The following is a 27822-nucleotide window of genomic DNA, read 5'->3' as shown; positions in this document are numbered from 1 at the left end:
ATGCTGTTTGAATATCTAGAATTCTTGCATCAGTAAACATAGTCTGTATTTATAAAATTTTTATTTCATCCAAATGATCTTTCAAAACCTATAGTTTTAGAATGGCATTCTATATTGATAATGGGTATTTTGAAATATAAATAAATGTTTTCACAATTAATTTGTCCTCCAGGTTTACATAAGCAAATAGCCCTTTTGGGATTCTGGCAGGAAAGAGAAGTTGTCTTAGGAGAGGCTTGCCAAGCAAGGTCTGGTAATGCAAAGCGGGCCATTTGCTTTCTTTGCTTCGGGGTGTATGCTGAGTGCCTTAGTAATTGTGCCTTTGCAGCTGTATTTCCTGACTATTAGTTTTATGCTTGATGAAGGATGATAATTAATGTGTTAAACACTTGGTGTGTCCTGTTTGAGAGGGGGATTTTATTACAGCACAAATATATGGATACAACTCATGCTCTTGGAACTTCAAATAGACCTTCCCATATGAAGTATATAATAGTTCTTTTGTGAAATAAATTCACTATAAAAATGAATCTCTACCTCATATATTCAAAATATTCAAGTGATGATTTTGACCACTTACTGGAAATGCTTTTATGCAACAACTATTACTATTCTGCCCGGGCCTGAAGTGATTATAGTGACGCTACCTTGGGGAGGGGTTAGGATCATTTCAATCTCAGGATAAGTTTTTAACATTCAACGTTATACAAAATTTAGCTTTCATATGTAATCACACAAAAATGCAAATCTGATCATTGTAATGGCTCCAACCAAAACAGAAACATTCTAACTCCTAATGGCTGCCTATAAAAGGTGAGTTTTCCCAAGCTTCTGCTTTCAAACAACAAATACTGATTGATTCATTAAAATGTTACTAAACATGCGTATCCTACATGAATTACCCTTAATGTATTAATTTTACACTGATTCCAAACCTGGGAATACCTTTCACATGGCAGGAATTATCACGTCCTGGGGCTAGGCATGGAATGTTACTTCCTGGATCTGGAAAACGTTGTCCCTTTTCTGGGGGAGCAATTTGGATTAGAGCTTAAAGCATTTTTAGAAACTGAATGGAATCCTGCCTCATTAGGAGAGAAGTGCCGTCTTAAGTTGGCAGCCCTTAGATGTGATTGTTTGCTTCATCCTTGCAGCTATCACTGATGCATTTCTCCCTGCATCCAGGGCAGGCGACAGCCACAGAGGAGTCAAGTGGCTTAGCCTGGCATCTACAGTTCCTTTTACATCAATCGCCATTCCCTCCCTACCCAGCGTTCTGACGGTGGGCGGAGCTAGATGTTTTTATAGGGATATTAGAATAAGGGCTAGGTCCTTTACAGCAGAGGTTGAGGTCTGGGCCCTTTACAACGCAGTAGTAGACACACACTTCTGAAGGTGAGTTGAAGGCCACATGCCCTACTTTGTTTGTATTACAGGGCTATCGAGGTTTGTTTTCATTTGCTTAAGACATAACCTGCACTGACTTTAACCTCATGTTCCTCCTACGTCAGCCTCCCAAGTGCTGAATTATAGGTATGCATGATTAAAGCACAATTGTTTAAATGTGAGATAGTGTTTCACTGTGTAATCCTAGCTGGCCTGAAACCCACACTCCTCTCATTGCGCACCTGAGTGCTTGGATGGCGTTTTATTTTTGAAGCCATTAAAGTGCTTGTGTTTAACAGAAACAGTCAGCTGCAGGGTATAGCCCTGTGATACACTTCCTGTCAGTGCTTTAGGAACGAACCCTAGATTTTTTTCCCCTTTGTTCTTCACGTTTTTAGATAATATGATAAAGCACATAAGAGCACAGCCAGCCAGCCCGACTCTGCCAATGCCCAGCTGTGCCAGAGGTGGTGAAGGCAGGAATGAGGAGGGGGTCGTGGAGGAGCTGCTGCTGCTGCTGAGGGGGTTGGCACAGTGCGCTGTGCACGTGAAGACTGTTGGTGTTGCTGTGATGTTGGCTTATAGCGTTAGTAGCGCTGCTGTTACTGAGACTGGTGGGAGTGGGGGAGGAGGTCGTGGTGACAGGGGTATTGGTGGTGAGGGTGATGGCAGAGAAGATGGTGGAGGCAGTGGTGGGGGTGGGAGGCATAGCCAAGGCCTTCACCATCCCCAGTGCTGCAGATGAAGCCAGCCGCGAAGAGCATCTGGGAAGAGGTTTTGTTGGGGTTGCTAGGTCAAGCAGCCCAGTTTCAGTTATTTTCTTACCATTTCCATCTCGGATTGTTAGTTTGATAGCCGGTCTCAACAGGCAACGTTGTCAATGGCAAATCTTACCAGACCTCATTGAGGACCAACCTAGCCCACACCCTCCCTGGTTTCTCCTGGACATCTGGCAATGTCTATTCCCAAACCTGACCTTCCATCCCACAGGCCTTGGTCTGCTCTCAGATAATTCCCACCAGGAATGGGAAAGCCAGAAAGGCAGGAGGGTGTGCCATTCATTAGCCAGGCTAGCTCTAACCAATACCAACTGAATTTGCAACGTGCACTTGGTGTGTGCCAAGATTTACCTCTAAGGAAACCTGAACTTAAAAAACTTAACTCCCAGCATGTTCAAAAATACCACTGGAACAGCTGTGGCCATCCCTTCTTCTTTCTGGGGTGCGGGTCCCAGCTCTGGTGCATGGAACATCATCCTAGAGACCAAAGTACTCTTAGGTTTCAAAAGGCAAAAACATCCTTTTCTGAGTTTTGTTTTTCTCAACTACATATGCTGAGCAGCCTTCTTCCACCCACCTCCACGTTTCTCAGCCAATCACTCGAGCATCGACCAACAAACCACATGGCTCTGTAGCAACTTGCTTTGAAAATAATGCCATAATAGTTTTTATGAAAATTGGGTAAATATCTCTGCAATGCTATTTTAGTTAACAGTCCCAACAAGTCAATTACTCATGGCGAGCATCCAGAATATTTTTTTTTTTATACTTTAAAGATTTTTTTTTCTCAGAGTCCTTACTTTACAGGCTTCCTAGCAATGCTTTTTCCTTTCTTTTTCCTTCTTTTTTTTTTTCCAAGCTGTTCCAGGCCAGATCATTGGAAAGAACAAATTTGGAGGCATATCCCAGTCATTGGGGAGGAGGGACTAGATGAGCTGACCAGGACCACCACTGAAACCCGAGTTGGGCAAGCCAGAGCTTCTCTTGTCATTTGCCGCTCTGCCTTCTGGTGATTGGCATGATTTCTCCCTGGCAGCTGGTCACTCGGGCTCTTCTCACTACAGGGTGGGACTTCTCCTGCCCCTACCTTACGTGTCCCCTAACTTCTCTTTGTAGGAAAGAAAAGAATACCCTCAACTGTTTAGGTAGTTATTCTGTGCCAGACGGTCTGCTATGAATTAATGTCTAGGAGAGTTTTCACACAATATGTGTGAGTCTGAAAATGGACCTAGGTTGAGGTTGCAATTAATAGCACTGTTAGGTTCAAGCATTCGCTTATAGAAAGTGCCTGTGTTTTGTTAACCCTCAAATTATCTTTGGAACACATGGGTATGCTCAGTCCTATTCCCATGTTTCAAATGAAAGTGGAGCCCAGAGACAGCTAGTCATGTGCCCACAGCTCTGGCCTGCGCAATAGCTCTGGGAACACAGAAGTTCAGGCATTTACCACCATGCTACGACCTGCTTCCCACAGGCACTTCTGCCTGTGAAGCAGGTGAGCAGGAGAAAGCAGAAATGCCGCCTTTCAGAAGAACAGCCATAACTTCCAATTAAAAATAATACTTTGAAGTTTTCTCTTGTAGATGAAAACTATAATTTATGTGGCAGTCCCTCAAATGCCTGGGAAGGTGCGGCTCCTCTTGAAGAAAGGGGAATGACATCCGCTTCCCCGTCCTCACCACTTCTTATTAAAGGGCAAACGGAGTAAATGTGCTTGCTTCCTCTAGACTTTTCCTAAACAGTGTAGTTTTAAAGGCGAAGTCAAGTCTAGCTTCTAACTGTCTCTGGCTGAGTGGCCTGGGGCAAGTTACTTCACCTCTCTGAGTCTCCATGGTCATGCCAGGAAACCAGCGAAGCTTAGGAGGCTCTTTGAAGCCTGAGAGTGTGAACTCAGAGTGTAGAACCCGCCACAAGATGACCGCTGAACCCACTGGGCTCCCTCTAGACCCTTCAGAGTCCTGACCAGAAAGATTTGTACTGTTTGGTACTATGCATTCTCCCAGTTTAGCCTTCTAATGGTCCCTAAAAGTGTATCCATGGAATTATCTCCATGTTCTGGTGGGTAAAATGAGCCCTGAGAATATTGAGAACCGTGTTCATGTCAAAGCGCTGCTTGATGTATCTCCAAAGACCGCCTCTTTCCAGCACACTGTGATGCCGTCCCACCAATTCCCCATGTTACTTTATAAGATTATATGTCTTCTGATGATAGCTTTTCCCTCTAATTTTACTTCGCTCTGTTGTTCTATCGTTCAGTTCCCAATTAGCACTAGTACTAGATTAGTGGGATCCCTTTTATGGTGTCATTTGTCCGGGTGGGGGAAGCGTGTGGTAGGGAAGAGGAGCACATATGTTCTAAAGGTCCGGGAATCGCATGGCTGGTGCACACCATGTCCTCCGCTTTTTATTCCTCATGTGTTACTAATTACACACACACAAACATACACACACCCAACGGAATGCAGCATCTTTTGACCATACGAAACTATTTTAAGTGCTTTTGTTTCCTTTTTCTGACAATTATTTGGCACCTTCATTTGCGTATAGTATATTTAATGGAAAGTAGCAAAAGAAAAGAAAGCGGCTAATTAAGAACTACAGGAAATGTTATTCCGCTGTGTAAGTTGGGCTTCAATTTGGGTTATTAGAACTGGCTGCTGGCCTTTTGTCTCAGGAATTTGTTTTGTTGAACAGTTTTGCTTTCTTTCAGATGAATGTTGCTGTTGCTTTTATTTTCCTAATACAGGAAGTAGTAATTCCCTTGATTATATTAAGCTGTTTCCTTTTTAAGACACGTCCGCAAGCTGGGCCTGCACATTTCCTTTGCCACGCTGATCTTATATATTGTGTGTGTGCTTCCTGGAACCATTTGTGCACTGATGGAAACTGTTAGCCTGTTGTCGTAGCCTGACCAGGGAAAGGCCACTTGGTCTGACCACAGAGAACCTTCCAGTGAGGGGTGACACTGTGCACTGCTAATATGCAGTGATCTTCACAGGCAGTCTGAGCGCAGGGCTGAGTGGGTTGAGGTTGCAGAATGCTTCGGAGTTTTCATTTCTGGCCACGGATTCAAATGTGGCTTCTGTTGGCCAGCAGTTGGAAATAGTTCTGTCTGATGGCTGTTTCTTCACACACAGCCCCAAACCTCTTCTGTCCATTCTGCCTGAGCACGATGACATTCAGAAAACTCTGTCACTCCCGACTTCTTCAGAGGCTGTGGGGTTAGGTAGTTTTTTGTTTGTTTTGTTTTGGTCTTTGTTTTTTGTTTTTTTTAATCTAAATTGTGAACTTCAGAATAATCTGAAAAGTTCATTTCCATCATCCCTGACCCCAAACTCCCCCAAACCATTTCCCCACTCCCCGTGGCCTCTGGTCCAGGCAGGAAAGTATTCCTCCATCCTACAGAATACTGTGCACTGGACAGTCACACCAGAAACTAATTTTCAGGTGGGTTCGGGATGCGAGCCTTTGAACTTGCTTTTAGAGTTTTTTTTTTTTTCTTTCAGCATACTCCATTTTCCCTGAGAAACAAGCTTTGTGCATAGTTCAGCCTTTTTGTCTTTTTGATTTCACTTTGTTTGATCTACAAGTCCTACTTCAGACTTGCCCATTGACAGTGATCATGCTGGCGAGTGTAGCACTCTGTGAATGTATTGGAAATCTTTGACTTAGATCTTTAGAAATGTTTGAATTCTGTGGCATGAAGATTGTGTCTCAGATAAACTGATGTGTGTGAACACAATATTCTCCTTCAGTCAAAATTCTCAAAGCAAATAAATAAGCCGGTGGGTTTACTATTAATTTTCCTGGTGGTTTTATAGGCCTCTTTATAGCATTCGCCCTAACCTTTAAGTTTCTTAGCTAAATAGATCTAATTTTTAATGTTGGCATTATATACATGAAATTTCAGCCAACAAGTACCTATCTAGCACTTCCCTGGCTGCAGAAGCTAAATTATCATAGAGACAATAGTAATGTAGGAAGAGAAGAGCAATTGTCACAGGAATTATTAATAGTAAATTAAAGTAGCTATTGGAACTGCAGCTATTCTGTTGGGAAAGCACAAAAGTGTCTTAAGTGTGTCTGTGGTGACAGGGAGCTAACAATGGAGTCCCTGCTAATGGCCCAACAGGGGAAGGGCTTGAAAAGAGGCAAGGAGTAGTTTACATTACAATGGGATTGTCTGAGAGCCGCTCAAGTGTGGTCAGGAGAGGAGGTGGGCTGGAGACAGGAGGAATGAGAACCATGCAACTGTCAAGGGCATCTTGGGGTTTTAGACAAGGGCCGTGGCAGCTAGACGCAGCCCACTGAAGCAGACGTGTCCACGGGCTGCCCAGTGTTGATTGACACAAAGAAAACACAATGAGAAGATAATTGAGCGAACCAGGAGGTCTGGACAAGTGTCATAGGATCTAAAAGTGAGTCCTGGGAGCCATCAGAACATTGGCTGAAAATACTCCTGCCTTCACTCTGACCAGAGTTGAACCATTCTATGGAGAATAAAGCTTCTGTTAGAGAGAGAGAGAGTGTGTGTGTGTGTGTGTGTGTGTGTTGCCATGATTGGCAAATGTATTGAAAAAATATGCGCTTGACATCTGATGAACTCCCAGTTTCGGTGACACGTTTCTAACATGCTTGCACACCCACGCATTTTCACACTGCTTTAACTGGCTGTTTTAGTGTCTAAAACACGGCCGTCTAGAGCACAGTCCAGATCCACTGTGCCATTTGTTCTAATCCTGCCCTTTGTAGCGTTTGCCCCTCATAGTCCAGTCCACAGTCACTGGCCATGTATTGTGTGTAGTTCCCATGCATTAGAGACACAGAGCACTAAAGACTGAGGGAACAAAGGAGGCAGAAGGACCACTGGGGACGAACTGGGGAGAAGAATGTTCTCCCTGCGAGGCACTGCTGGCCACGTGATGGGATCTTCTGAGACTTTTACTCTAACTGATTACATCACAGCCACTGTGGCTTCTTCACACAGGGCACACTATTCCTACCTTTGGGTCTTGGCTTCAAGCTTTTCTTCTCACCTAGTTGTCCACGACTGGTTTCTCCTCATCATAACTCCCAGTTGAAGGGCCAGCCCCAAGAGAGGACATCTCATTCTCTGAAATAATCTGATCATTTTTTTGTCTCCCCGTTTAAATGATCTGTCTGGGCACATCACTTGCTAACGCTTTTTCTTTTCACTGGTACCCTAAAAATCCCAAACAACATCTTACACATGGTAGACACGCAAAACCTATTAGTTGAATGAACTTAATGTCCAGAGGCAGGGCGTTCTTAACGATTATGGCAATGCTGCACAGACAGGCTTTATGCACTAAAATGCCTCAGAACTTAAATCAAGGACATAGACTCGGTGGAGGGACCTTGGGTAACAGGATGGCGCAAAGGCTCATATTGCCTGCCAAGCTTGACAGGGAGAGTTTATTCCCTGGAACCCATGCAATGGAATGAGAGAACTCTTTATGCGAGTTGTCCTCTGTCCTACACACATGCTCCGAGGCACACCTCTACCCCCACATACAAAATAAATAAATATTTAAAATAGATATAAAAACCTTGATTGTACATTAGAATATTGGTGAGTGAATGCGCACTCATATATTTTAATATTAAATGTTCACAACATGTAAAATATTTTATATCTTCAACTCTAAACTGTTTTTTATACACAAATTATATTGGCTAAGAAAGAACATAGTATCTATAAAAAGGCATACCATAATCAGAGTATAGATGCAACCTGGTGTCAAAAGAATGTTCTCAAATCCGGAGTGCTCAGGGAAGTTGTGTGCAAAGTAGTAATTGATTTGGGCTTTGAAAGGACTAGGGATTTCTGGGGTGAGCGGGATTTCTGGGGTGAGCAAGTGGGGAGAACAAAGATGGGACGGGAACAATAAGCACAGGGAAGACTCCAAGGAGCCGGCTGTAACTGAATGAAAGGGTGTGGTTTGCGGATAGCGAGAAGCAGCAGGAGCTGGTGAAGGTAGCACCGCATTTAGGTTACTTAAAATCAAGCAGAGAGAGGTTTGTAGATTAGGCATGGAGGAAACTCAGGAACTGTTGTAAATTCTTGAGAACAAGGGTAGTATGATGGCATGGATATTTTAGGAAGATTACTCAGGGTGGGGAGTGAGCTAGGCTGGCAGTTGGGGAGAGGTGGAGGGGTAACACCAGTATCCATCTGGTGTCCGGAGCAGACTCCAAAGTCAGCCTGGGCTCTGCTTTGCCTGGTCACTCCAGTCAGCCATCACTAATCAATCCACCCTGGCCCCAAGCCTGCCTGGCTCCTCTGAGTGTCACAGCTGAGGAAGGCACACAGGGATGAGAGCAGAAAGGCGGGGAGGCCCAGAGGATGGCAGCCTGGACTTTAGTAGCTCTGAGAATGTAAGAAGGGTGACTGTCTTGAGATAGTCCTTTTGTCTTGGTAGGTTTTGTGTACATCATTACTCATTGTTAAAGAAACATTGGCTTTCTCTTTCTGGGTCTCTGCTACTGGTGTGCAGTTTGTAGGGACTTGCTTCTTCAAAACAAAAACTTCCCTTAAATATTTAACAAACCTTTAAAACAGGAGCTCTAGCAAATGATGTGCCAACCAAAACAAAGTAGAAAGAAAGTAAAGTCTGTTGCCTGTTTTTAATCTGCAGAGGCTTGGGGAGACACCTGCTCTGTCCTTCCGTGGGAGTTGAGCTGTCAGAATATGTTAGGATGCTATTTTGTTCTTTTCTTTTTTAAAAAAAGACAGATTTTCATTAGCTACTATTTTTAAATATGAGTTTTAAATTGCAAAATAACAAACAAAATTACACATCAAATGCGGTCACCTCAGCTTGGGAGTCAGCGGGGAGCCTCTGCTGTGTGAGAGTTTGGGCTACAGGCACAATGCCGTGTTTATCCTAGCTGCATGCTGTCGCTGGAAAGCAAAGTTCACAGTGACCAAAAGGCCTTTTCTGAATAACTTATCCCAAAGGGGAAAACATATAAACCCCGTGGCAAATCAACCCTCCCTTGTAAGCTGCAATTCTTGGAACTGTCAGAGAACATTGTTGCTTCACCATAGAAAGCTTTACCTGTGTCCACTTGAGTGGGACAACCTCCACAAACCCCGGACCGTGGGTGCGGGTACAAGCACTGACTGCAGGTGAATATTTTTACTGATGACTTTTCTTTAACGTTCCCCCATCCCCCATGTTTTCTCTCTTTCTTTCTACCTGTGACTTACGATCAAGAGCTTGCAAGATCCTATGAAAAAGTTAGTTGAGAAAGAAGGGAAGAAGAGCACCCCGCGGAGGGAAAGCCTGGAGGCGGCGACACAGGAGCCTAAGCAGTAAGTCCCTAGCCCCTTCCTCTGGATGCATGTGTCCTTCTCACAGGTGAGGCTAGTGCGTCCTCATAGCCAAGCCCAGTGAGCCCACAGACACCCAGGGGTCGCCCTGTCCTCACCATCCTGCTGCCTTGGGAAAGGAAGTCAGGTATCCCCATGACGGCTCCATGGGCTCTCTGCTGTCTGGTTCTGGCCCTCGCTGTGGTCATCGGCACTCACAAGAGATCATACACGGGAATCCCCCCACCTTTCCTCTTCTTGAAGTCTATGGCTTTTGAAATTGCTTAGCCATGCGTGTAGTCTAGAAACATGTGGGATTGTGGCCTTTCCCCACTCACCACTCTGGCTTTCTGCTCTCCTCTCTGAAGCAGAGGATAGCCCAGAGTGCAGGAGGAAGAGGCTCCCCGGCCACCATTTCTCACCTGCTGTCATTTAGAAACACAAAAGTGACTATGCAGCAAATGGCCCCTGATTCCTAATCTACCCAGGGAGAGGAACTTTGAATGTGCAGCCTGGTCTATGGAGATGGATAGCCTGGTCTACTGAGATGGGTAGCCTGGTCTACAGAGATGGGTAGCCTGGTCTACAGAGATGGGTAGCCTGGTCTACGGAGATGGGCAGCCTGGTCTATGGAGATGTGCAGTCTGGTCTACGGAGATGGGTAGCCTGGTCTATGGAGATGGGTAGCCTGGTCTACGGAGATGTGCAGCCTGGTCTACAGAGATGTGCAGCCTGGTCTACGGAGATGGGTAGCCTGGGCTACAGAGATGGATAGCCTGGTCTACGGAGATGTGCAGCCTGGTCTACAGAGATGCGCAGCCTGGTATACAGAGATGTGTAGCCTGGTCTATGGAGATGCGCAGTCTGGTCTACAGAGATGGGTAGCCTGGTTTACAGAGATGGGTAGCCTGGTCTACAGAGATGGATAGCCTCGTCTACAGAGACGGGTAGCCTGGTCTATGGAGATGGGTAGCCTGTAGACTCAGTTGCTCTGGACTGGCTGGCCTAGGAAAGCACAGGAGCCATGATTCCCCACTCTACGCCTTGTCTACACACCTCCCATTTAGATGACAGCTTTCTGGTTAGACAGGCTGACATTTTCACCCTAGTTCTCAGAAAGTTTGGGATATCCTTTTAGTTCCATAGACATATCTGTTCCCAACATCAGCCCATTTTTAATTTTAAAGAAAAGCCTGGAAAGTTTCTCTGGTGCAGAATGCAGACAAGTTTTCACAGGCTGTGATGTGGACCTGCACAATTGCCTCCTGGCAAGGAGCAACCAGTGACTGCCTGCTGCATGCTGGCACAGTGTAGGGGCTGCTGCATGTTGGCGCGGTGTAGACGCTGCTACATGATGGCCTGGCGCAGTGTAGGCACTGTCGCATGCTGGCATGGTGTAGGCGCTGCCGCATGCTGGCATGGTGTGGGCGCTGCCGCATGCTGGCATGGTGTGGGCGCTGCCGCATGCTGGCATGGTGTGGGCGCTGCCGCATGCTGGCATGGTGTGGGCGCTGCCGCATGCTGGCATGGTGTGGGCGCTGCCGCATGCTGGCATGGTGTGGGCGCTGCCGCATGCTGGCATGGTGTGGGCGCTGCCGCATGCTGGCATGGTGTGGGCGCTGCCGCATGCTGGCATGGTGTAGGCGCTCTCTGTGGAAGCCCTTCTCCCGTGGATCCACCATGTATTCAGTCTACCGTGTCCACACTGTAGAGAATGAGCTGTAGCTTGGGGATGGTACGGTACTGTGGTGAGCCCCATTAGAGGCCACGCCAGAGTAAGTCCCACACAGCACCCAAACATGTAAGTGAATGCAACCCGGATACTCAGAAGAGAACTGCATGGGACTCTCGATGGGTTTCCTTTCACTAATTAGGGTTTCTCAAGTGTCTTAGCACGTCTTCTTTGAGATCTCCCAAAGCATACCAGTCACTGTTCTAAATGACAGTAGAAAGTTACGAGGAATTTTGTTCAGAAATAGCAGGTAAACGCTAGGAAGTACCAAGTGGGTGGGGGGTGCTGGAGGGTCTGCCTGCAAAGTCCTGGGAAGAGTTTGTTCCAACGGGCAAGAGAGCCTGGGTTTGGGAGGGAAGGGATGCTCATGTATGAAGATGCTGTGTTACAAAAAGCAAGCAGTGCTATTTCTTCCGCAGAAAATAGATGCCTCTTTCTGTGTCTACATCTCTCTTCCTCTACCCCTGCTCTGTGTGTGTGTGTGGGTGTGTGTGTGGGTGTGTGTGTGTGTGCGCGCAAGGGCAGGGGTTGTGGTAAATGAAGAAATAGATACTGCACTGACGAATATAGCTATACCATAAACACAAATTTGCAGAACTGTGTAACTCGGCCTTCTTTTTATTTTAAGATTAATTTCTTTGGAGGATGAGAACCAGCAAAAAGAATCCTCTCCTTGTAAGGGTAAGTTTTAATTTCCATTTCCATTGCTTCAGAGACCCTGCTGGAATGTACAACAGCCAACTTGTTTCTCTTTCTGGTAAATTACCTCTTGGTTGGTTTTTTTCCATCTTAAGAAAAGGCTATATTAGTCTGCTTCCTGTAGTCTCCGATATTAGTGCTGCCAACCCTTTAGTAGTACCAAGAGACATTGTGTGGTTTGAACCAGAAACTTCGGCATCCTCCTTGTGGTGGGACATGGCAAATAGCCACCCCTTTCCAAGAGATAGGATTTCTGGACTGCTCTGAGGAGTAATTTCTGTATCATGATAATAGGTTTCCTTATGACAAGCCAGCTTAAGCTGAATTTAAAAAAATAAAAGAACAGATTTCTTTAAGCAAAGCAACTCCCCAGTGAGTTCTCCGGTCCCAGAGACACAGGCAGAAAAAGTCACACATGCAAACCAAAGCAGGGAGATTATATAGCCTGTAGCTGAGGGGTGATGGCCTATTTGCCATAAGGTGGGTTTGCACCCAAGTGTGGTCAAAAACTTAGCACTTTTGGCGGAGATTGGACTGCTGGCAACTTCACGGGAGAAACTGCTCTGGTCGCCAAGAATGGGGAACTGGGCTTTTTGGCACCTTTTCTTTCCTGGAGTTTCTCTGAGAGGGTGGGGTTTGGAGAGAGAGGAGTGGGATTTTCTGGATCAAGCAGGAGTGAGCTTGAGGTTCCAGCCCAACAGGTAGCCCTAGCTCCAGGTCTTAGTGCAATCTTGATATCACATCCAGGTGTGTTCAGTGGTGATTTCTGGGTGGGCATTCCTCGTGTTCCTCATTGTTGGAGACAAAATTGCCCTGACTTTGCCCTCCCAAGTGAATCCTCAGGCTACATTAAGGAGTGGCACCAGCTACCTCAAGGTGAACTGAAGCCTACCTTAGGAGGAGGCTCTGCGCATTGGGAGGTGCCACTCTGATGTGGCTCCTGAACTGCTGCCAGAATTTCTGTTGACTCCTTATCATAAAGGTACAGACGATGGAAAATTATAGTAAAACCAATATGTATGGGTGTTGAACCCTTCACCAGGAGTTAAAATCTCCATAGATGGAAAGGTGGTTGACATTATATAGGTAACTAAAGATGTTGTATCGGTAACAGAAATCGTCCAGCCTTCTGTTCAGACAGGCCCTCCTGGGGACATAGTCTCCTCTTCCCTGCCTTGAGCCAGGAGAGGAGATGTGTGAAGCAAGTCCCAGAACTGTTCTTCTGCTCCATTCCTCTTCACCCTGGCTCTTCCCACTTTTACAAGTGCCTAAAGCCATTTGCTATTGTAAGACTTGTCAAAGGAAAAGATATATTTGAGCAAAGGAATGAGCCAGAAGAACTAGAAAATGTAAGAAAAGCAAAATTCTAGAGTCGGAGAAAAGTAAGGTCTAGGCCTGATTTCGTGGCCCTGGACAAACCGTCTGTGTTGATCCAGGCCTCCAACCTCAGTGCCCCTCTGTGAACCTATGGCATGAATATTGTTTGGGACTCAAGATCATAGAGTAGAACATACTTAGTTCTTTGGGAGAATGTCAACTCCAGTTTCTTATATTCATAGAAAAGTTTCAAATCTATATAAGTTATATAGATTTGTACAGTATATGAAAATGCGAAGTTTCTCTTTTCTTATATAATTTAATTGGTGTGATATTTGCATCCTCTTTTGAGATTCGAATCCATTATCATTCAAGTGGCATCTGTCTTATTCTGGGACCTGTCGAAGGTCGGGTGAACACGAGCAAACTGAGTTGAGACTGTCCTATCACGTGCCTACTCACGCTTGTACAGCCACACTGGATTGCTTATTATGAGCCAAGTTAGTTCAAGGGACAGAGTTTCCCCATGTCCCTTAGTCCCTGCAGATGCTACTTTCAACTAGCATCACTCCATCCCAGCATGGTGTTTATAAGAATCAATGAGCCTAAATAGAAGCCCCCTTATCACTCAAAGTCCACTTGATATAATGTTTCCTTCTAGTGCTCCATATTTGATGGGTATTTTAAATATGAAATGACCTGTTTCTTCCATTAGAGTGTCGTGTAAAGTATTACCTGCCCCCAGCCTTCTGTCACCATCAGCTCGTCGCCTTACCCACCAGGCGTGCCCTTAGCATCTACTGGTCTTTCTAGCGTATCTGCAGCTTTCCTCAGAATTAGAGAATACAGGGTTTTCAGTCTTTAAAAACTAAAGATTCTTTATTGAGAATTCAGTATTCCCTTTTTCATTTTAGGCCTATGTGGTTAATATTTGTTAGTGATACCAAGTAATATCCAATGACTTGTCATTCATTTTCCATGGGTGAAAATAGAAAGATAAATAGAGTATCGTGTGGGTTATCTATTAAACAAAACAGAGATTCTTTGAAACTGTCGAATTTAAATTTAGTTAAATGAATTAAATAAAATTGAAATTCCAGATTTAAATTTGGAAATCAACAGAGACCCCAGATTTAAATTCATTGAGAGCCAATAGCTGATGTAAAGGGGAAACTGAGGACCACTGCCTTACATAAGCTAGCTTAGACTTTGCATGCTTTCTAACAGTGTGTGTATTTACCTCACACATAACTTATAAAAATGTACCACTGTGGGCTGCTCATAACCAACTGCATACATTGTGTTTCAGCTGAAGAAGAGAAAAGCACTCTGTCTTCCATAGACAAAAGCCCTGCGCACGACGCATGCTCAGGTAACCTAAAGACAGACTTCCCAGTTTTAATGATTCATTCAAACTCCGAGTGAAATGGAGTTAACTAATAATTTGTTTTCTTTCTCTTCTCTTAAGGACCAATAGATGAACTATTAGACATGAAACCCGAAGAAGGTAAGATTTACACATTCTTTGAAGTTTATAATTTGATTAAATTAAGTTCTCTTTTATTGGTGCCAGAAAACTCAATAGTTATCCTTTTAATAGCTTTACAGTTATAAGCAAAAAATTTAGGTGACAGTCATTATAAGTTATCTTACCTATGCTCAAGCAAAATGTAATATGTATGTTATTATGATTTAGACGACGTCTTAAAAGCTGAAAATTATGACAAAGGGACTGTGCTGTAATAGAAAAACTAACTTTTCAAATAAGATATGTGAAAATTCTGAATTTTGTTCCTCCATCAATGACCTTAACTAATTTGCTTCATATACAAACTCTGTAAGCCTCAGTTGTTCTTGCTTGTAAAATGGGACCAAGCATAGTAGCCTTGCCAGGTAACTGTCAGGAATGGAACTCATGTATGAAAAGGTTATTTTGTGGTTTCTGATGCAGGAATACTCTTGGAATGATGGCTTGTTGAGAAAGGAGGATTGGGAACGTCCTCTAGATGGTGTACAGTTGCTGTATGTTTATTGAACCTTAGTAAACCAGGTCAATCAGACTTAGAAATCTTATTCAGGCTACTAAATAGCCACCTAAAAGAGAATTCAGGACCCTGAATTTAGATGACACTCATGGTACTGGGTGATCTAAGGAAACTGAGTAGTTTCTGTGTAATCAGTCCTAGTCTTTGCTTTTCATTCAAACAAAGGTTTCCTTTAAATGATTTATTAAGAGTCCAAAATGCCCCTGAGACTCTGAGCCAAACATCAGAAAATCCCTTGGCCTGGAGATTGGCATTCTGTCCTGATCATACAGGTTCTTTAGAGCATAGATACTGACCCAAGCCACCCTGTGGACCTCGGTTAACCAGGGTATGTTTCAGCTTGGTCTGAACTTGGCCTGTTAGATGGTCTGCTCTTGTGAAAGATGCTTGGGAGAAACATTTAAAGGAAGGAAGGGTGGTTTATCTTGGCTCATGGTTCCAGTCCATGGTCTGCTGGCTTTTTAACTCTGTGGCAAGGCGGAAACATTGTGGAGGAAGAGCATGGTGGAAAAGCCACTCACCCGAAAGGCCCGAAAGTGGAGCAACAGGAAGGAACCAGCACGAAGACACGCCCCCAGCTAGCCACTTCCTTCATCTCAGCACTTCCACGGTTCCACCACCTCCGAATTATTTACTTAAAATTTGAGTCAGTCAGTGGGTCACCTTGATTAGGGCAAAGCCCACATGGTCTAGTTTTCTCTGAAACACAGATACTCCTAGAGGTGTCCTTAATCGTCTCCTACATGGCCATCAATCCAGTCCAGTTAAAACTCAAGATTATCCGTCAAGGTATGGACAGAATCCACAGAGTATTAGAGAAAAAAGAATCTCTCAAAGGTACAAAGTCACTATAAGTTTGCCAAGAATTTCCCAGGACTTGGAATATAGACTCACAGGTAGAAGGCTCCTTGCCTTGTGAATGTCTTACTGAAGGCATCATGCTATACAATATTCCATCAAAATGGTGCAGATTGGTAAACCAAAAACCATACCAGTAATGAAATGAATGAACAAACAGTGTGAGTGGCCATTTGTAGCCCCCATTTTTGTAAGGACCTTTCCCCTCTGATTTAAGAATAAAACATTTTAATGGAATAAAAATATCCTTTATAAATTAGAGTACTGAAATATTTTAATCTTACTAAAATGAGATAGTACAGCAAGCCCAGTTTCAACAACTCTTAACATTTAATAAATGTATTCATAATCATATGCATGATGCATGACCCAACTTATTTTGATGGATTGATACTCCTCCCAACCCCAGAGTCTTGTCTATATGGTTTTTCCTTTGTTCCTAACTCTATTTAATTTTATTATTTTAGTAGACTTGATTTTTGAATAGGTAGTATATTTATACTAGTATAGATGATAATAGAATATTATATTTTAAAAACTCACCCCATTTCTGTAAACTGGTTCACACTCCATCTTGACAACGAAGTGCCTCTTCTATGCCCCCAGCCTTCTAGAGCTTTCGTATTCAGACACAGAAAATAGGAGTCCGTGTTCTTGCTTCCTCTCCCTTTGTAAGGGATAAAAAAAGATGTGGATTTTTTTTTAAAGTAATGATAGATTGTGACAACCTTAGCCCCAAAGCCAGCACCTCCTCAGGGAATTAACTCAGAAGGGCTACTGCTTGCAAATGTCTGCTGGCTTTCACAGCATCCTCATGTGCCAGGGCCCATCAGATGAAGATTGACATCTGCTTATTGAAAGCAAGTTTCATGCCCCGTTGCTTTTAGCTCTAAAGATGAAGCTAGATGTGCTCTTCCCTCGTACATGTATTGGTTCTCAGGCAAAAAGATGGAGTCACGGGACTCCCCAATCAAATGCAATCACATAAGCCACCCTGTCCCTTTATCGCTGCTGCCCCACAGAGCTCTCCCCTGGCTCCCACTGCGGGGTATCGGCGCTAAACCACAAGTCTAAAGATGCTCTTGACACACGGGGAACTTGTGGTGACTAAAGAAAAAAGAATGCTGCTACTCTGTTCACTTCAGCATGCATGTCTTCTCAGAGCCGCCGCCAGCCTAAACTCTGAATTAAAACGCGGATCGTAGTACGCTAAACTTTAGATGTGAAGAAATCAAAAGCACTTAATCCAAGGATGGCTGATTTTATAAGACTTAGGACCTCTAGCCCCAGCGCCACTTTCTTCTACTAAGTCATAAAGTAATAGAAAACCAATGCTTGACCACACAGTATAAAAACATTTAATAAAATATTGGTGACATTGTAAGATCTTGAAAATGGATCTGAAGTCACCATATACCACACATGACATGTGGCCTGGATTCGTGAATTAGAGCATGCAGAAATCTTTGTGTTCCTCCAGTTGGGCCCTCCCCGCAAATAACATCCTACTGAACAAAAAGATGTAGTGCAAAGGAGATGAAAATTTAATGAGTTCAACTTCCCAAATCTTGTCACTAAGCCTTTATACCCAAAACAGAAGGTCTAGGCCAATTAAAAAGCAGAACAAAACTTGTCTTTATTACAAAAACATGTTTGTTTGCTTTCCGTGCTCTGTTACTGCTTGTGTCTCTAAATCTGGCCAGGTGTAAGGATGATAGTTCATTCAGCAGCTAGCCGAGGTCTAGGTGATAACCTTTAGCCCACAGCGATCATGTGCTATCCCACGTTGCCTGGCTTCTCTGGAGTCACAGATCTGTCACCTCTAGTCATCCTTACTGTCACATGAGAGATCTGATTGCTTTGCCTCAGGACAAATAATGACCAAGTGCTAAATTCCATCTGCTCTCATAAACCCCTCCTCCCTTCCGCTCAGCATTCTGGGAAATGCTGGTAACCTGGGTCACCTCAGGAAATAATTAGGCGCTTTTTCTTCAGAGTGCTGGGAAGAGCTCATCCTTAATGCCTTAGACAAGCCCTCTCCCACTGAGCCACACCCCCAGCCCAAGGACATAAGCTTCTAAAAGAACTACTGAAGGCAGGAGTGTGTCAGCAAACACCTGGAATCCCAGCACCTGGGAGGGAGAGGGTTAAAGTTCAGGAGATTATAGCCACCCTCGACTGCAGGACGTATTTGAGGCCCAGCTCAGGCCACATGAAACTCTGCTTGATGAAACCAAATAAATAATAAAATAAATGTTCATAGCCGTGTAGTAGTGTGCTGTACATGGAATTATTCCTATAGAGATTCTTAAAGACTTGATCCTGCCCTGTCAGGAGCGAGGTGACTTGCTAAGCTAATACTAAAGCGGAGGGGCTGGGTTGTAACACTCAGGTGTTTTTGTGTGTGCTGCTCTTGTTTCTTCAGAAAGCACAGATGAGCACTTACCCCACCTGGGCCCCTGTCAGTTGAGGTTTTTATTTATTATTATTTTTAAACCCGAAGGAAGCTTTTGAAAGCGGCATTCTTCAGTTCCAAACAAGAACAATCTGCTCGCAGAGGCTGAGACTGTTCTTCTGTGCGGACAGTGTCAGGTGGTTTTCTGCTGTCTTCCCCCGGCCTTCCTTTGGGTGACAGGAGGGTAGTGTTGGTGTTTGGGGTTTCAGCGGCTCTGCAGCCCTGCGGCCTTTAACATTAGTCATTCTGTGGGGCGTGGGGAACAGGGAGAAACCCAGAGAAGTCAGCCTTCCTGTTTCACACAGATGAAGGTAAATCAAGTGACATTTATCTTGTTGTTGTCCTGTGTTCTCGTTTTCTGACTGTGTAGCTGTTTCCTTGTTCTGTGCCCCTAGTTTATGCTGAGGTCATGAAACTCAGTATGATTTCAAAAGCATTATCTGGACCAGTTTTCCACACTCTGCCTAAACTTGAGTTTCCTCTACTTTGGGGCTTTTTTTTTTTTTTTTTTTTTTTTTTTTTCCAGTCTAGAACTCACTGGTTCAGGACCAGTTCTTCTAGGGAATGTTTCCCAGGCCCCAGGCTTCATATTTCTCAGGGTTGTTCAAGAGAGCCATATGGAGGTTTTGGCTTCTTGGCCATTCTGCCTCTGTGTCTGCATGGTACCTTGAAGAGCACTGTGGCCATAAAAACTGTCACATGTTCACAAAACGTTCCTAGTTTGTGTGTGAGAACCCAGTCAGTTCTCTGTCAGCATACAGAAAAAACAAAAAACAAAACAAAACCCTACCTACGTTCTGAAGGAAAAGCAGTTCTCCTCCCCAGGGAGACAACATTGTCAGGTGGCCCTAATACACTTGATCACTGGCAGAGCATACGGGCATCCTGCATGCCACCGTTGGGACAGCTACCTTACACCTTAGCCCGGAAGTGCATGTGCAAGTGTTTGGACAAGGAATGATATCACAGTTGGTGTAGGCAAAGGAGCAGGGTGGGAGGCCGTCTCCTGGAGCTGCAGCTGCCTTACCAGTAGGCACACCACAAAGGATAAGATAAGACTTTGTGGTCAGGAGTTGGAGAACTTGGATTGGAGGCAGACATTTGGAGACGCCGAGCCAAAGGAAGTTGTGGCCCACAACTCGGTAGCCGTCTTTGTTGGTCTGTGTGGGTGGACGCGCTGACCAGCCTTCTCCCGAGGACATTATGGCATCTCTCCATGCTTTCTTTGTCTCTGGTTGAGTGGTAGTTTCCAGCAAAGATAAGAGCAGCTCAGTTCTCCGGGGCCTGCTGACAAGCTTCAGTCCTCAAGTCTTGACTTGCCTGGTTGCAGACCTAAACCTGTCCATTTGGACTTGTAATTAAGGTTCTCTTACAAGTTATGCATAGTAATTTCAGGCATCTTAATTATCAGTGTAATAATCAGGAGGTTTCTGGGTTTTATGGTTCAAGTCGGTACCAGTTTCCTTGCTTTTAGCTACATAATAAGTTCTCTTAGAGGAACGCAGTTCACTGTGCAGCCTGCTTTAACTGTTAAATAGCCAGGATGTGATGACGTTTTTATTTGCAACTTTTTATTAATAAATTTTAAAATAAACAAGCAGAATGATAATAACAGACCATACTCAATGGTGAACTTCAGTAGGGGCGAAACCTGAATCTATGACTGACTCCTGAGAAAGTTTCCTCAGCTTCGTGACTGAAGTGTTTGTGTTTGATAGGCACAGGATTCATTTAGTTATAAGGTTGAAGCCTGTGTTGAAATGGGTTAGGTTGGGCTTTTGCTTAAAGCGCTCTCAGCCATGTAACTGAGGTTGTTCTGCTCTATATTGACTCAAGCGAGATTCAGGGACTGGCTGAGTGCTGTCTAAATTCCCTTTCTGCCTCTTGACATTGTTTTCTTCTGCATGTTGACTTTATTTTCACTAACAGCCTCTGATTTATATCTCTGGATCTGAGACCCCCAAAGAAGGATGGGTCTTTTTCCATCCACTTTTCATAGAGCAAATACAAAGACACCTGTAGCGCATGTCATCCCGAGTCAGTCACTGTGGCCTGAGAAGATGGCGAACTCCGACCTGCCCAGCCACTCACACACACCTGTAGTGGGCGGGCAGGATCACAGAGGGACAGTGTGCTTCTCAGGAAAAAACACCTGAAGGAAAGGGAAGAGAAGCTAGTTAGCAGAAGCCACTCATGTCTGTGCTAAATACCGAGACAAGAAGCCTAAACACTAAACATGAAATAGAAGTTTTATAACCGGCTTATGTGTAGAGGACACCATGCCTATGATCCGTTGTTCTGTGTTTACTGGGATCTTAGCCATCCCAGCCACCACAGTGACGCCTCCCCAGTTCATACTGAAATGACTGACCAAGGAAAGCGCATTGCTAATTCACTTAAGGTCCAACCGAACGGGTCTCATTGACGTGGGCTTGACTCAGTCATCATATGACTTCAACCAGGCCAGAAGGAAACCAGGAGAAATGGTTTGGGTACTCCAATGTCAGCAGAAAATAGGAGGTACAGAGGTTTGGAAAGTAACCACAGGTTAAGACGGCGAGTCTGGGAGAAACTGAAAGAGAATTCATAAGTAAAGGCTTATGTTGAGGGACACACCTGATACAGTGTGGGTGCCCTTCCCCAGCGTCTTCCTGTGTGGCAGCGTGCAGGTGAGCAGCCTGCCTTACCTCCCTGCCCAGCCTGCTGGCTCCTGCAGTGCAGGGAAGCCTCTTCACAGAACCAAATTGCCGCTTTTCTCATAGTACGCCTACAGGCTATGTCTGGCTGCAAATGTCTTTGATAACATAAACAATAAAAATGCTTATATTAGGCACTTGTCTGATTAAAGTGATGTTTTGCCACTATTTTAAACCACGGTGATAGGAGTTACTAGATTTTTTTCCCCCTTTCTTGATTTATAGCCAGTTTGCTGAGTTCATAAAAAAAAAAAATCCCCTAAATCTCTAGATCTTTATGTTACATGTGGGTAAAAACAGATCCAGCAGAAGAACAGAGAGAAGCTTTATTTAAAACAATAACCTTAGAATCATCATAGCTGTGAATATATTTGAGGAAAACCTGATAATTTTATTTATCCTGATCATCAGAATTTCAATGTTGCTCAGAAAAACATAGGAACCATGATATAATAAAAAATGGTTTCAGTTTGCAAGTGGCAATTAGATTCCACAAACAAAGCAACACTTGATACACCCCTCAGCCCCCAATCTTAAAATAGGTAGAAAACCTCAATGATAGAGCTTGCCATGGGATTTCTGAGAGTCGTGCCCACTCTCCTTGTAAGTACTGGGCGGTGTCGGGTCAGTGCTCAGATGTGAGAATGGGTGTCTCTGCAGTCATCCGGGCTGATGACTTCAGTGTAGTATTCCAGTTTCCTTACATTGCACACTGGCTCTCGGGCCTGGCGAAGGTCTGCTGACGGTGGCTACTTCCCCTCAGGACTAGGGCTCCCTGCCAGCTGTCAGCGCTTCTGTCTGTGGCCCACTAAGTGAGCCTGTCACTCTCTGCTTGCTACTCTCAGGCACACCAGATCCACCTTTCCTCTGCTTCTTGCAGCTGTTGTTGCAGAGACGTCTGTCTTGGTTATTGATGCATCCCCTGACATCTTCCCCTGGGCCAGGGCGTGGTGAGGTTTCTCCCCAGCTTGGGTGGCAAGACAGGCTGCTGCAGGGTTTGTTGGCTGCTCCAGCGCAGGCAGCGTGGATTGAGGGCTTGTGTGGGAAGAGTTGGGAAACCTTACAAACAAGGAACTAAGGTCACCAACAGCTTTCAGCCCTGGATTCGTTTCAGACCTGGGGAATGTTTTGTCAAATCTGCTTTTATGTTAAGGGAAAACCCAAACCCTAGATGGGTGTGTGTGTGTGTGTGTGTGTGTGTGTGTGTGTGTGTGTGTGTTAGAACATGTTTCAGTATAATGCTCAAAAACAGGATTTGCTTTGGATGAAGGGGGACAAGGAAATATAGAATTCAAACTTTATTTTGACCTCCGTTTAACCAAGCGTGTCATGGGATACATACATCTCTGTTGTGATTACTTTCCCTTAGATCCAGCCATCATTCAGTTTGTCCCAATTGGGCCCCATGACAGCTCTTCCTGATGCTCGAGCTCAGAGATCATGTGTTTTGTGCTCTTTTGCCTCCACCAGCTTGCCTGGGTCCCATGGCAGGGACCCCAGAACCCGAAGGTGGGGATAAGGATGACCTCCTGCTGTTGAATGAGATCTTTAGCGCTTCCAGCCTGGATGAAGGAGAGTTCAGCAGAGAGTGGGCTGCCGTGTTTGGAGATGACCGGCTGAAGGAGCCAGCCCCCGTGGGGGCCCAGGGAGAGCCAGACCCCAAGCCCCAGATCAGTTCTGGATTCCTTCCTTCGCAGCTTTTAGACCAAAACATGAAAGATCTACAAGCCTCTCTCCAAGGTAGGTTCCACAGTGACTAGAAACTTGATTTTGCTTCTTCATCCTTTCCCACCTTTAATACAGAAGTTTATTTGTTCTTTGAGTATGCTTTCTGTATTTTTACTTTATAACCAGTATCTTTTGATTTTATTATTAGTGGTAGTATTTTATATCAAGTGACTTTTTAGCTGAAATCCCCAAATCATACCTCAACTTTAAGGTGTAGTGCCAGGCTCAAGATCAATTGTTTCTCATAATTTTCCCCTCTGTCAGTACTTCCTTAGGAAAGTTACCGGAGGTCCTCATCCTTATTTTCCCTCTTGGATTTAAGGAAGTTTGTGACATGCACAGGAGGATCTTGCCTTTGCAGTTAAAACCCTATGGCCTAGTCATCCCTAACTGCCCACTCCTGCATCTCCCATATACCCATGAGATGTGACACCTAAATTCCTGTAAACATGCCCTCTCTTTAGGTACATTTCACTGGGCCTTTTAACTATCTCCTCTTCTGTATCATGTTCCCTCTTGTTCTCTCTACCCCTTGACCTGTCCCTACCTCATGTATGCGCCGACTCAGCAGTTCCTGTTCTGACTCTAGCACACCAAGTAAACCCCATCGCCACCTCAGAGCAGAGTTTCCACCCTGAGCAAACACGCTCTCTCCTCAGAAGGGTTCAGGGCGCACTGGGGCTCAGCATCAGGCCACGTGCTGGTTGAGCATCGCTGGTGTGTCCCCAACAGCGATTCAGAGTGTGATAACAAAGCTCATTGGTGAAGTCTGAATTTCAAAAACTTGTCTCGAGAAGGAAACCGTTTTCTTCTCTCGCGAATTTTTTCTTCCTCTCATGCTACCTCCGTCACGGAAATGGAAACTACTCCTATTAAGAAATGTTCAAATTCTTTTGGTTTTTCTATGAACTTAAGCTATCTCCCTAATAAACATGTTTATCCGGCACTTACAGTGGAGAACAAGGAGTGGGGATGATTAAGTAATTATGGGCTATTACAAGCGCTGGTCTTGGGAAATGAGATCATTCATACAGGAGCTGGTGGGCAAGGCAGAGAAAGTCTTCCTTTTCTCTGAGCTACCTCTCCTCTTCTATCTTCCCTGGGAATCCTGCTCCGCAGCTGTCTCAGATGGTAGTGCCATGGAGTTGGAGGCGGCGGGGAGAGCAGATGCAGGAAGTGTAGTCTACTCTCTGCGTTTCATCTCTGGTTTCACCTCTCCTTCACTGGGTGAAGCCAGCCAGTCTGCCAGCTCTCTTGACGTTTACCCTAACCCTCCTGACAGGCCCGGGAGACTCCAGAGGCCAAATTCTCAGCCCACCTCTGTGAGGTTCTGTCCTCCCTCTGGCCCTGTTGCCCAGTGATCCTTAGAAGGCCCCCAGTGTGGAGACTCCGAAGCCCTGCTGCCACAGGAGCTAACAGTCACTGCAAGAGTGAGAAAGCAGAGCTCCAAAGCCTCTTCCTGGACAACGTGTGAAAAGCTCTGGTCAGACACAACCCAAGAGCTGTAACAGGGCGGTGACTGTGGGCTTTGCACTTACTTCAGCCCGAGAGAAGGCACCAAACCACTTTTGGGTCAAAGGAAGGAGGTGTCCAACAGCAAGCAAGAGATGCAAGGTGTGAGCTGGGAAGAGAAAGGGGCTCCACTCGGGGAAGCCGGGGAAGCCGTTCATTTCCCAGGCAGTCTTGAGGTTGCATCCTAAGGCCTTAGCAAGCATCTGTGAATGGCAGGCAAAACTCTCTGCCTTCCTGGAATTCACTTTCTAATGGAGAGAAAGTAGGGAATGATAAACAATGAGAAAGCCAACACAGTGGGTAAGAGAGGACTCAGTGGTAGACAGAGGAAAATGAAGCTCAGGAGAGCCAGTACTGTGGGATGGCAGGGAAGCTACACAGAGTCTTGCTGGGAAGGTAGGAGCCAAACAAGACTGAACGGGATGAGAGTTAGCTACCTGGGCAGATAACCGTTGTTGACCCCATAAGGTAAGAATATACATAGCATGCCACGGTCTACAGGAAGAACCTTTCTTGGAGCTGACTGGTTGAGAGTGAGAGGCGCTAATGGGGAGAAGGGCTCCAGTGTAAAGGACAAGACAGCATTATAAGATGGGCCATATACAGCAAGAGAAGCTAGCCTTCATGGGGCGTGCACACACTGGGTAAATCTCTGGCCGCCATGTTGAAGACCAGCACGGCTTCTTTAGCGGCCGTCTTTGTTGTTTAACAGCATCATTTTGGTTGTTAGAAAGTCCTCCTGTGGACTTCTAGCCAGCCTAATGTCAAAGTTATCTGGTGACTATAGAGTTGCCTTTGCTTTATAAATGGGTACCAGCAGAATGCCTAGAGGATTCAGTACATCAAATGTAAATGTCTACATGGTTTAAAAGAAGAATATAGCCCATTCATTGTCCAGCACAGCTCCATAATCTCAATGGAAGCAGCTTTCATGCTACCCCAATGCTGCCCTGATTCAGGGAACTTTCCAGGTGCATCTGGTATAGACACAGGCAGGCTGCTTGCAGTGGCCGAGCACTTGGAAGGCTTCAGTCAGGATTCCAGAATCTCATCCCCCAAATAAGAAAGGATGAATGTTAACCTGGTATTTTCTTTTCATTGCATTTGTGGGTGAAGTGGAGAGTCCATCTAATGTGTATGAATAGTTGTTTGTAAATATGAGTTTAATGATGACTATTAAACCCTGACCACATCATGTTAAAATGGATTCCTCCAGTTAATCAGATCATGTCAAAACCTAAGTTCAGTAACAACTGAAATAATTAGGACACTAAATTAAGCGTAGGGAGGTGGGGCATGTTGTCATGTTGGCTCAGCGGCACGATGTGGGAGGGAATTGAGACCAGCTTTGTTTTGTGGTTGCCCTTTTCCTCCTCACACTGTAGGAGTGGCAACTCTCTCTACAGCTCTCTAGGGTTATTACTTCAGATTTAAGTAGGTGAGCTGTCGGTCTAGGCTTCTTATCCCAGCAGCACCTTGTCTGTGGGTTAGCTCCCATCTCTGAGAGGCTAAGGTGTAAAATTGAGTAATTCTGCAAATCTACCAGCCATAGAGAGTAAGATAACATCAGCCTGTGCTCAAGACAGCATACGCTGGGTGCCAAGCACTGTGCTCTCTTGTTACCTGTGCCAACTTATCCATTTAACCTGCTGCTTCCTAGGTAACCAGTCTCACCATATACACTACAGAGATCATAAAACCAAGGAAAGAAGCAGTTTGTTGACTCTGTAGTGAGGAGCGTCAGCGGGCTGCTTCCAGCCACCCGGCTAGCTTTACCCGAAATTACAGAGAAACTGTATTCTTTTGAACACTGCTTGGCCCGTTAGTTCCAGCCTCTTATTGGCTAGCTCTTACATATTGGTCTAACCCATTTCTAATATTCTGTGTAGCATCAAGAGCTGGCTTACCAGGAAAGCTCTTAACCTGCGTCTGTCTGGAATGGGAGAATCATGGCGACTGCCTGACTCAGCTTCTTTCTCCCAGCATTCTGTTCTGTTTACTCCACCCACCTAAGGGTTGGCCTATCAAATGGGCCAGGGCAGTTTCTTTATTAACCAATGACCTTCCTCCATCAGGCCCAAGGTCACTCTTAGGCTAAAGGCAGACAGACATTGAACCTGGGCACTCTGACTAAGGAGATGAGCCCATGCCTGCCACAAGGACTTCTGGGTCCTCTCGGTGTGATGTCTGACAGCATAGGAAGTTTTCTCCAGACCCTTCAGGCATCTGCTTACTGTCTCATGAGCAGGGCTTATAGTAATCAGCCTGCCTGTGGGTTTTCTGGCTTCGAGAGGAATCAGGATACCAGGACACCAGGGCAGACAGCAGGATAAATGGAGTTATAGAGAGACAGGGTCGTTATCCAACAAAAATTGAATGGCTGTCCAGAGTAGAATAATTGAAATTGAGCAGTCATAGACGTCTTTATGGATAATGTTTGGCCGCGTCTGTGCTTTGTTTGACCGTTGTCCTGGCTCTCTGAAAGGACCGAGACACCTGCAGGGTCAGGTCAGAGGACAGAGTAGAGGGCTCTGCATGCCTCAGTCATTAGGGATTCCCAAGCTTTCATTCTTTATCTTCCTCTGGTGTGGGAGCTGCTTGTTCGTTCCCGGCAGCCCAGACTCCCGAAATAATCACACAGAAACTATATTATTTATAATACTGTTTGGCCAATAGCTTAAGTGTATTGCTAGCTAGCTCTTAATCTAGGATCAACCCATTTTCTTTATTTTATCTTTCATCACAAGGCTTGTGGCTACCAGTAAGGTTCCAGTTGGCAGCTTGTGGCTCCATGGTATCTCCTGATTCCACCTCCTTTCTCTCATCATTCAGTTTAGTCCCTCCCCCTCCCCCCACCTCTATTCTGCTTTGTCAGACCCAAGTCAGATTCTTTATTAACTAGTGTTATTCACAGCATACTAAGGGGAATCCCACATCACTCTTCCTCCTTTTCTTCCTTCTCTCTCCCTTCCTCTCTTTAGTCTTTCACCTTCTAGAATGGTTTCTGCCAGCCTTCCTTCTGGTCTCTCCTCATTCATTCCTGCAGCCCTCCAGGGGACTAGAAAGGAAGAAAATAAGTGTGCCTCCCTCCTGCCTTGCCCAAGTTGTAGGAGTCCACAGCAAAAGTTACATGTCTGATCAGGTCATTCTAGAATGTTAAAGAATCGACCTTAGCTAAGATTCCTGTGTTTCTGGAAGTGTGGCCTGAGAGGGGTAGCCTTGCCTGTTTTCTGTTGCTGTGATAACAGTCACAATGAAAAGCAACTTGTAGTTGAAAGG

At 45.0% G+C, this 27822-nt stretch overlaps 1 protein-coding gene across 8 annotated transcripts in view; it reads left to right on the top strand.

The window, feature by feature from the left end:
* Ica1 (islet cell autoantigen 1) overlaps window positions 1-27822 on the top strand; it is a 157181-nt gene that overhangs the window by 103003 nt on the left and 26356 nt on the right. For all 8 annotated transcript variants that reach the window (XM_041675536.1, XM_041675533.1, XM_041675530.1 and 5 more), the window contains exons 9-13: window positions 9407-9504; window positions 11862-11914; window positions 14559-14621; window positions 14718-14756; window positions 22774-23043. In XM_041675536.1, coding sequence (XP_041531470.1) covers window positions 9407-9504; window positions 11862-11914; window positions 14559-14621; window positions 14718-14756; window positions 22774-23043 — 523 coding nt within the window. The remainder of the gene's footprint in view (window positions 1-9406; window positions 9505-11861; window positions 11915-14558; window positions 14622-14717; window positions 14757-22773; window positions 23044-27822) is intronic.

The sequence above is a fragment of the Microtus oregoni genome, unplaced genomic scaffold (assembly GCF_018167655.1).
Source record: "Microtus oregoni isolate MIOR12 unplaced genomic scaffold, Mior012 000026F_ref0000081, whole genome shotgun sequence".
Taxonomy (NCBI): domain Eukaryota; kingdom Metazoa; phylum Chordata; class Mammalia; order Rodentia; family Cricetidae; genus Microtus; species Microtus oregoni.
This window is presented reverse-complemented; position numbering and strand designations above follow the sequence as displayed.